This window comes from Seriola lalandi, unplaced genomic scaffold (assembly GCF_002814215.2).
Source record: "Seriola lalandi dorsalis isolate HSWRI2012SDOR001 ecotype SW California unplaced genomic scaffold, Sedor1 jcf7180002054519, whole genome shotgun sequence".
Lineage (NCBI taxonomy): Eukaryota > Metazoa > Chordata > Actinopteri > Carangiformes > Carangidae > Seriola > Seriola lalandi.
The window spans coordinates 2007502-2017192 of record NW_019525072.1 but is presented as its reverse complement, the minus strand read 5'-3'; the positions used below and the strand labels follow the sequence as shown (position 1 = coordinate 2017192).

The window sequence follows — 9691 nt, the reverse complement described above, 5'->3', positions numbered from 1 at the left end:
TGTCACGGGGTTAGATTAAGAGATGAAATATACGCTGAGAAAATGAACATGTGCATACGTTACTAACAATAGGTTACTTCTTAAATATTATTCATGCAGAATAGGAAATAAGTGTCACCTGGAGAGAGCAGCGGGGCCCACGTCATCATAGTCCATCTTAGAGAAGATTTCCTGGATGGTGGCGCGCTCGAAGTCTGTCCATTCAACCATTTTGCCGGTTCAAGTTTTTCCTGTGCGGGTCAGAAGATCCTGTGCTCACCGGCCCCAGATGCAACTTTTAAAGCAGCTCTGCTCCCCTCCCAGAGGCGTGCTAATGGGTGGGCGGTGGGCCGGACAAGTGCTGTGTTGTGGATTTGCAACAATGATAAGAGTATCTGCACCACCTAGATTGTTTCCGAGACAGAAATAGAAACAGGGCTTTAGTGGTGGTTCAGCACAATTACCTCTCTTTGTCCAGTGTAAGTAGGCATATAATAGCTACAATTCACGTCGTTTTTGTTTTTTTGCTCTTATTGGTGCAGTTTGAAATAATACTCGAAATGTTCGTGAACTTGAATAGTTTTACTCTCATCAATATATTGTTGTAGCGTCCTCAGAATCAAGAGATACGCCTCCAACACACAGACTTGAGATCTCAACTTCATGTTTGACCAGCAGAGGGCGCTTCAGTCAGTCTCTCACCCACTAATGATCCCATTGTGTGTGAGCCCTCTGTGGCAGCATTAATACATCCAGACTCTGCACTGTGGACTGACATCTCAAAACTCAAGATACAACTGCACTTCTGTGCAGGACCGGATTACCAACCGGGCAAAGTGCAGTCCCGAGTCAGGCACACTCTAACAACCTTTGTTTGAGGTTGTTTATTTGGGAATATTGACCACTAAAGCAAAGAATCAGCAGAAATAAGGGAGTTGACTTGTCTCCTTGCGTTGCTCGTCTTGGTGCATATTGCTGGACACATTTGTGTAAAAAACAAGGGGGTTAATTGGGGGCCCCTGGCGGATTTTCTGTGTGTGTGTGTGTGTGTGTGTGTGTGTGTGTGTGTGTGTGTGTGTGTGTGTGTGTGTGTGTGTGTGTGAAATGAGCCATCAAGCAGACGCCAACAAAACTGAAATAGCTTACAAATACACAGATGTGGGCTCCATGCGGGATACAGTGATGGGGATAATATGGTCTATTATCCCCACAACGGGAATATAGGCCTACATGCTTTGTTCTTGTCATAAAAGGTGTGTATATGATAACTTTTCATAACATTATTAATAATAGCCTATATGTTGATTACCAGGCTTCAGTCGTGGCTTTAAGTGGATCGACTTTATGAAATAAGGCTGCATGAAGCATCATGGTTACATGGTTGGACATAAGGACCGAGGGAAATGAGAAAATGATTTTTTTCTAAGACTAAAAAGAAACCAACACTTGGACATTTTAATGTTTGTATTTTTATTGAACTAATCCCCACACATGGGCAAGGTTGTTGGGTTGTTGACGCTGTTGGATGAGCTGCCACCTGGAGGCAGTCGATGCTCCTGGGTCGCTGCAGGGCTTAGCGGTATCTCTCGGCCAGAGCCAAAGCCACTCTCTGCAGGAACTTGTCAACGGAGACGTGGACTTCTGGAGTGAAGTCTGCGGGGAAGTACATGGCCGCAACCAAGATGACGTTGTGGGCCAGGATCTGCGGTTGCGCAAAGAAACACAGATTAGTTGAAGTCAGTCATGATTGGGAGTCATGCCTAAATTCCGGGTGTTCTTTGACCAAGAAAGACACGAAAATATGTGTGTAGGTGTTATATTTAAGGTTTAGGTTGCATCAACGTTTGAATCCAACTCAAACAGAGTTGGGGGTAAGAACGACTGAATACAATTATTACTATTATTAGTATTATTATTATTTTTATTATTATTATTATAATTATTATTATTATCCTCAACTTCAACGACCTCCTGACACTCATCTGTACTGATCTCACCTTAAAGTTGGCGGGATCCACCCGGAGCTTGAAGGCGTGCAGCTCACTGAGGGCGCTCAAACCACGGACAAGATCATCAATGTTTTTGACGGCTTTGCCTATGCCCCCCATGATAACTGCACCATGTTTCTTCACCATTGGGTGCTGAGGATTCAGGTCGGACCCCCAGTGGGAAAAGTAGGCCTTGGTCTGCGGGTAGGCAACCAACATCCTAAAGAATTTGAACAGAGAGAATGAATGAATAAGAAAACGGATCAATGGAGATTATGTAGGATACATTACAGCAGCGTCACATTAATATTATAGCATTCATGACATGGATCTTACCTGCCCAGAGCTTCCCCACCAATTTCGGCGGACTTCCCCTCAATCTTATCCCAGAACTTCTTCACAACGGTTTTGTCTTTCGCTGAGAGACTCATAGCTCCTTTGCAGTTGTCAGGTATTTAGAAAAATGTGGATCAAAAAATGCTGTTGATGTGGATTGTGGATTAATGTCTTTATATCAAACCAAATAGTACCACGCCCATGTATCAAATCCAAACCACACCCTTCATCCGAAAAAGAAACCCCTAGAAGTTTTCATTGACAGTTTTATTTGATAAAAGTTACCACTCCCCATATATCACCCAACTGCCACCTCAGTCATTTGCTGCAATTTTAGAGAGTGTCTTTTGGATAACTCACTCATTATAGCCGCTGTCATTTTCCCTCATTAAAGTGGCGCTATTGCGAGAATAAAGTGTCATTTTGTGGGAAAAGTCATAATATAAAAGAGCTATAATGTCTCAAGAAAAAATGTATCGAGTCAAAGTTTTGGAAACAGCAACAGGTGTTTCTGCTATTTTGTCCACCCCAGTTATCACAGTGAGGGTAGACTGTAAACACACCGCTCTGTGTAATGCAATACAGTCAACAGCAACAGAAAATGGCACTTTACGAAAATGATCTGAACGTCTCTCTGAAACGATTCAAAACATTATAACCTTCATGAAAGCAGAATTTATTGCTGGACTAATTAATGCATTAGATTGTAACTGGTAACTTCGTCTACATAGGCCTGCTGTATATTTGCAACTGGAAACTGGAAAAATAACAGTGATATCTTTACAGGCTTTTATAGATAGTCTTATCTAAACCATATGGGATCATTTTAATCCAAAAACACGTCTGTTTTCTGGACTGGCACTGATCGTTGCCAATTTTTTCGACGTAGCCTAAATGAGTGAACGCCATTCGTTGGAGGATGCAACTTGTCCAATCAGATGGCCCCTGGGTTGAGAGGCGGAGCCTTCAGTAATGGATAAATATTGAAATTTCACACATTAGTATTCAGATAAGAAGGCTTGTGATCAGAAAACTACTTTTGTCAGACAAAACTTTCACACCGTCACCATGGTCGATTGGACAGATGCTGAGCGCGCCGCCATCACTTCCCTGTGGGGAAAGATTGATGTGGGTGAAATTGGACCCCAGGCTCTGACCAGGTGACCTGTCTGTTCATTTCGATTCACAGATACAAATATATGTTTTCTAATAGCACTATTATTTTAATGTATGTTTTTAGTGGGATCTCATTGTATCTCATTGAGCTGATTATTATTATTATTATTATTATTATTGATACTTTCTTGGAACTTTGTACAGGCTACCTTTGTTGTTATTGTGGGTCACTTATCGCTTTCGGGAACTTTTATTTATAAGTCCTTATGATTCGTGTCATTTCAGGCTTCTGATTGTGTATCCCTGGACTCAGAGACACTTCACCACATTTGGCAACGTGTCCACAAATGCCGCCATCCTCGGAAACCCCAAGGTGGCCCAGCACGGTAAGACCGTGATGGGTGGGCTGGAAAATGCCGTGAAGAACTTGGACGACATCAAGAACACTTACGCCAAGCTGAGCCGGATGCACTCTGAGAAGCTCCACGTGGATCCTGATAACTTCAGGGTATGTTAACACCTCTGACTCTGCCTAGATCCTTCGACATGAACAGTTGCTGTTCTGCTAGACTACCACAGACAGTCTCCTTAATGTGATCATCCTATTGTTTCCCTCATTTTAGGCTCTGGCTGAATGCATCAGCGTGTGTGTGGCTGCCAAGTTTGGAAAACAAGTCTTCACCGCTGATGTCCAGGAGGCCTGGCAGAAGTTCCTGTCTGCGGTCGTCTCTGCCCTGGGCAGACAGTACCACTGAGGCTCCGGAGACGCAGTTCACCCTCAAATAATGTGCAGCAGTTCTACAAATGTGTCCAAAATGTCTCACATACTGCCTTGTAGCTGTTGCCAAATACATGGAATAAAACTCAAATGAATTGCATCTTTTTTTTTTGTGTGATCATTTGTAAAGGTTTTTAAAAAGTTTTCACTTTGCTTAAACTTCGTGGCTCTCAATTCAAATTTCTCTTACAAAAATTTATGTGAATTTCTACAAAATAAAAACATCCTAAAAGCATTTAATTATATGATGGGTTTCAATCTTCAGCATGAAAAGTTTAAAAATCCAGATAATAACAGCCCAATGATATTATTTAATGTAAATGAACATTTTGTCTATTCCTGCAGTTTCACAGTTGTTACCTGCAGCTGAAGCCAAACCCACCAATACAAACTCAAACACATCTCTGAGTAAGCATTCGCAAAAACATAAAATTAATATTTTATCAAGATTTAATTCATTTTACTGCAAAATGGTCGTTTTGTTGGGTTTCACTACCATACATAGATTTATATGAATTCACTGGAGGAAAATTTCCCCAACGTCAATGAAAACAGAAATGATATTCTGTATGTCTCTGTGTGAGCTATCAGTCCATGGCTATAATGAAAAACAGGTGATTCCCCACTGTTTTGTGGTGTTGGATATGAAAAATGGATTTGTGTTGAACTGAATTATAACATTACGACCTTATACTGGAGGGGAAAAAAAACACTTTGCCACTTTAAACTGCCAGGTTTATTTCTTCGTCTTTGAAAGCACCCTGGGCATCAGCTCGCTGGTCCAAACAGGTGCGGTCATCTTAATGTGGTGATAACGGTATAAAATATTATGTGTGGTACTGACAAAAAAAAATGGTTGACGTGAAGAAATGAATATTAAATTTCGTTTCATTAGAGCTCACTGTAAACAAAGTGTCTGCACTGCCTATTTTTGTTTTTTTATCCTGCTTGTCATAAATTCATGTAAATGCAAGTCTTTTCCCAAGATGTGCTCCATTGAAACTAGGGTTGTGCTGTGCTTTGTTCCAGAAGCCTTATTTTATTAAATTAATTAACTTATTGCAGGTGCATGAAAGCAACATTTTTCCTGCGTTTATATCTGTAGTTTAAAAAACAAATTTATCCACATCAGGTCACTTGGGGACAAGACATGACTGTCTATCATGGACAGAAAGCTGATGCATGACGGCGACTTTATTGATATTAAGTGTTTGGAGCCATAGATAATTTATTTGGGCGTGGGGGAACCTGGATGTTCAGATAGTGAAGTCTTACCATAATCTAAGTTTAACAGCCTCTGGCAGTAGGTAGAGCAGGGCCAAGGGAAATTGGAAAGTTGACATATTATGTTAATGTGAAAACCAATTTTTTTTTTTTTTTACTGCCAGGACACTGCTAGTGTTTTGCACATTAGATCAGGTGCAGGTATCAGCGACATGGTGCTGATACTGACAGCTGCTCAGTTAACCATCATCATCATCATCATCCTGTAGTGTGTGCACTGAAATCAGGAGCCCCCTCACGTCTTTCTCCCTGCTGTCTTGTCGCAGCGGGGTTATCGAACAGAAGAACTGATCATTCCTCAGTACAATGTATTGATCAGGCTATACGCTGACGTCATGGTCAAGTGGACAGACAAGGAGCGCAGCACGGTCCAAGATGTCTGGGGAAAAGTTAATATCGACGAGGTTGGACCAGAAGCTTTGGCAAGGTAGAGGATGTGACTGGTCACATTTCATATCATCTTATAGATGTTGTTATCGCCTATGGGCCTGATAAGAAAAAGGCTTGTATGAATTTTCTTTTCAAAGTGTGTTTGACTTTGAAATGGCAAGATTTATTATCCTGTTTGTTTAATGTTTAAATTCAGAAGATTTTCTCACAATGAACCCTCTGATTTGCCAGTTGGTTGATTTGTTCTTTTTTGCGAAAGTCTAAAATCATCATATATCCTCATTTGTGTTTGTAAGAGGCAAATCTCTCTTAGTTAAATAATATTCAGAGTTTAACGCGTGTTATTTTGTTTTATGTTTTGAGAGTTTTAATCGTCTACCCCTGGACCGAGCGGTATTTCGGTAGGTTTGGAGATATCTTCAATGCCACTGCTGTTTTGAATAACGCCAAAGTAGCAGCCCACGGCAAAGTGGTGCTGAAGGAGCTGGACACAGCGGTGAAAAACATGGACAACATCAGAGGCGCATACGCTGCTCTGAGCCGGCTGCACTACGAGAAGCTCCAAGTGGACCCGGATACCTTCCGAGTAGGCGATATGGGCTACATGTCCTCACACATAGAGCAAAACAAAAAAAAAAACATCCAAACAGCACAGCATCGACTCATCATATGTGTGTTCGTTTTGTCCGCAGCTGTTGGCGGACTGCATCACCATCACCATCGCCTGCAAACTCAAGAGCGCGCTAGACCCTCAGGCCCAAGCGACCTGGCAGAAGTTTCTATCTGCTGTGGTCGAGGCGATGAGCAGTCAGTACGACTGAAGAGGCGAGACAAAAATAAATAAAAGTCATGTTTGAACCCTGTGTTGCTGTGTGTTTGTCTTCGTGTCCTGTGTTGCCTATCATGTAGGGTCTCATTTCAATAGTTCTTATTCTTCAATATGGGTTTGGAGTCCCCCAGAGGTTCTCAGCAGGACTACAGCTACAACAAATCTAAATGGGCTCAGTGGCATATAAAACACAACTTTACATATGTTGATTAATTGATGGCATATTCCTGAATGACTTATCAGCTGTATCAACACTTTAGTGATGGTATATATACCTTCATTCAATTCAACATCTGCTTTCATAGGAAGGAACACAGTGTTTAGTTGCTTATCTTTCATAACCAGTTACTTGTATTTTTTTCGATTTTTGTCAGTACATACAGAGTCCTGCACCATGCCAGGAGGCCTACAGGTTGACCAAGGAACTCAGATGAGACAGAATTGCAACAAAAACCAGTCGGAGCTTGAGTGGCACATCAGGTGAAGATAATGGTTGATAAAAGAGGTCCTCACCTCAGGTGGGTTATTTCACAGCAGGATGTTCTGAGGTAATGCATGCTGTCCCTACACAGTCATTGTCCTCAGTTTAACATGCAGACAGTGATGTCTGCTCAGAAGACTTTTCACCTCAGTCCTCCAGTCAGTTAGGTGCTTGTCCTGCTTAAGACTTCATTACAACCATCATATCCAGTAAGGAGCTCTAGTGTCGTGCTTCCCTATGTTGAACACTGCTTTTTTAAATTCATGAAAGATATCTTCAAAGAATTGACACAGTGACAGTCAATACTTAATGAATCACAACAGATGATGTAAAAAATAAATCTATGATGTTTATTCATATCCTTGTTTGAAGGGGTGAATTGAAGTGAAAAGGGAGATGTTAAATCCATTTCAAGGTGTGTCCCATGATATGATTTATTGTACTCAACCAAAATACAGCATTGCTCTCCTCTCACACCAGAGAGTTAGCGAACTTATAACATTTAACTGTGCTGTTTAACTTGTACTGGTGATATATTATTGTTGGTACGGCAAAACTGTACTTTGATTATTTTTTATGGAAAAGATGAGTCATCACAAACAGTGTCAGGTATGTGGATGTATATGAATGTACTGTAAGTGCAGGCGCAGTAAAGAGGCAGGAGACAGAAGGTAGGCTCAGAGTTTTATTGTCTTGGGGAAAAGGATAAGGCTCAGAGGAGACTGGTCTCCTACAGAAGAACATGAGCAGAGTTTACAACAAGAAACACTTTTTCTATAAGTGATGATTAAACAGGTTTAGTGATGGGCTGGAGCTGCCCTCTAGCGGCGGGTATGAATGCATGCACGGTCATGGAGGGCAGCTCCCCGGACAGCTCACTGCGGCCTCTGCAGGATCAGCTGATCCCTCCATGTGTTCCGCTCTTCTCATCCTCAGTAATGATTCACTCTGTTAGCCTGGAGATGATTTTGTTTCTCTGAATTATCATGTACCCTTACAATGGAACACCACAACACAACACTGCTTGCAATACCTACATAAAAAGGATGGAGCATGTAGGACTGCAAAGATGGTGGAAGGCGGACAGGCGTTTGCAGATCCACTAGAGGGCGCTCCAACACTATCATATTAGGTCAAGCAGCCTGCGCTCACTCTTGAGATCCATGGAGTTTAACACTGAACACTAATATGCAAATAATGTTTGCCACAAGTTAATGAATTGTGATTCACTCACACAAAAAATACACATTTTACTAAAACAGGCAGCATTATTTGCCTAAACTCCTCAGAATTCACAATATTTTTCTGTAATGTCACAGTCTATAATGTTATCTTCTGTGTTGTAGCACCAGCTGATCAGTTTGGCGGTTATACTGGGTCCTGAGCCAAAGCTTTGAATTTTCAAATATCGTACCAACATCCAAATCAGTGCGTGGGGCTTGACTGGGTTCCTGCCAAGAGTACTAGCGTCATACAGAAGAGAATCAGACTGTCTTTTATCAAAGGAAGGGGTCTGATAGAAAACCGTTAAATGCAAGAGGATGATGTTTATTTTTTTGCATGTTATGCATGACCAAATCTATGGACAAGGACCCAGCACCCTATTGGGCCAATTTATGAACATTTTGAACGGGTTTTGGTTTTGGTCAAAACAACAGTGAGCAAATCTAACGACAACCAAAAAGTGATAATTTGCATATGCAATATCAGTTTCACGTAGAAAAGAATAAAATCACTCACAATAATATTTTTTTACACAACTTATTAAATACGTGTTGTTGTTCTGGCACATCAACACGTGAGGACCTGTGCGACTGGGAGTGCAAAGGTTAAATAAGGGTGTGAGTCATTTTAACGAACCACATAAAGATGAAAAAAGAAAAAGGTCTATTGTGAAAGATTTTGTGGGTTCAGTTACACACCTGTGAGAGGATAGCCTATCTCATGAAAATGCTGACCCAGAGTTATGACGTTAGTAAATGGTTGAATGGATTTTATATTTTACCTGGTGAAGGTGAGAGGGTCCATATTAGACCTCTGCAGTGACGCATCTGTCCATGCAACACACTGGTGTGTGTGTGTGTGTGTGTGTGTGTGTGTGTGTGTGTGACTGTGTGAATGTGTGTCTCCAGATGTGAACCGCAGCCGATTGTTTTCACGCCCCTGTCCCTCAATTCTCCGCCCACGGCAGCTGAGCTGAATCAGCTGTTGCAGTTGCAGTGCGTTTTTTTTTTTTTTACCAATGTGAACAGAACCAGGACTTGGAACAGGTTTTAATGAGTCTCTTATATACTGTGCATCCAATAGGGTTAACATTACAAAGCAGAGTCAATCATAACATCCCAGCAATTCAGGGAAGTTTTAGAGAGAGTGACGTATGACGTAACATATATTAAACAGCCAGTTAATCCAAGTTGACAAGATCAGTGAAATACAATACTATGTCACCCACACCAATATGTTGCAGTTTGTACCAGCAAAGTTACTCTAACAGTTACTCTACCCCCCCC

General features: G+C 41.4%; 3 protein-coding genes across 3 annotated transcripts; 2 read left to right on the top strand and 1 right to left on the bottom strand.

Annotated features, from left to right (window-relative positions):
- Nucleotides 1-1432: 1432 nt before the first annotated feature.
- Nucleotides 1433-2462, bottom strand: LOC111660627 (hemoglobin subunit alpha-B). Its single transcript, XM_023413992.2, has 3 exons — nt 2304-2462; nt 1977-2187; nt 1433-1681 (listed from the first exon to the last, which is right to left on the bottom strand). The coding sequence occupies exons 1-3, from the start codon at nt 2396-2398 to the stop codon at nt 1553-1555; spliced, it is 435 nt and encodes a 144-aa protein (XP_023269760.1). The 5' UTR covers nt 2399-2462; the 3' UTR covers nt 1433-1552.
- An 841-nt stretch (nt 2463-3303) lies between these two features.
- LOC111660620 (hemoglobin subunit beta-B) lies at nt 3304-4297 on the top strand. Its single transcript, XM_023413984.2, has 3 exons — nt 3304-3463; nt 3705-3927; nt 4043-4297. The coding sequence occupies exons 1-3, from the start codon at nt 3372-3374 to the stop codon at nt 4172-4174; spliced, it is 447 nt and encodes a 148-aa protein (XP_023269752.1). The 5' UTR covers nt 3304-3371; the 3' UTR covers nt 4175-4297.
- A 1290-nt stretch (nt 4298-5587) lies between these two features.
- Nucleotides 5588-6734, top strand: LOC111660624 (hemoglobin cathodic subunit beta-like). The gene is made up of 3 exons (XM_023413990.2): nt 5588-5908; nt 6235-6457; nt 6564-6734. The coding sequence occupies exons 1-3, from the start codon at nt 5817-5819 to the stop codon at nt 6690-6692; spliced, it is 444 nt and encodes a 147-aa protein (XP_023269758.1). The 5' UTR covers nt 5588-5816; the 3' UTR covers nt 6693-6734.
- Nucleotides 6735-9691: the final 2957 nt, after the last annotated feature.

Excerpts from the sequence above, each read along its gene's own strand:
- LOC111660627 (XM_023413992.2), bottom strand. The coding sequence starts at position 2,398 with ATGAGTCTCTCAGCGAAAGACAAAACCGTTGTGAAGAAGTTCTGGGAT. Across the intron at positions 2,188-2,303 it reads GGTGGGGAAGCTCTGGGCAG|GATGTTGGTTGCCTACCCGC; the intron begins GTAAGATCCATG and ends CAAATTCTTTAG. Across the intron at positions 1,682-1,976 it reads TGGATCCCGCCAACTTTAAG|ATCCTGGCCCACAACGTCAT; the intron begins GTGAGATCAGTA and ends GCGCAACCGCAG.
- LOC111660620 (XM_023413984.2), top strand. The coding sequence starts at position 3,372 with ATGGTCGATTGGACAGATGCTGAGCGCGCCGCCATCACTTCCCTGTGG. Across the intron at positions 3,464-3,704 it reads GGACCCCAGGCTCTGACCAG|GCTTCTGATTGTGTATCCCT; the intron begins GTGACCTGTCTG and ends GTGTCATTTCAG. Across the intron at positions 3,928-4,042 it reads TGGATCCTGATAACTTCAGG|GCTCTGGCTGAATGCATCAG; the intron begins GTATGTTAACAC and ends CCCTCATTTTAG.
- LOC111660624 (XM_023413990.2), top strand. The coding sequence starts at position 5,817 with ATGGTCAAGTGGACAGACAAGGAGCGCAGCACGGTCCAAGATGTCTGG. Across the intron at positions 5,909-6,234 it reads GGACCAGAAGCTTTGGCAAG|AGTTTTAATCGTCTACCCCT; the intron begins GTAGAGGATGTG and ends TTATGTTTTGAG. Across the intron at positions 6,458-6,563 it reads TGGACCCGGATACCTTCCGA|CTGTTGGCGGACTGCATCAC; the intron begins GTAGGCGATATG and ends TTTTGTCCGCAG.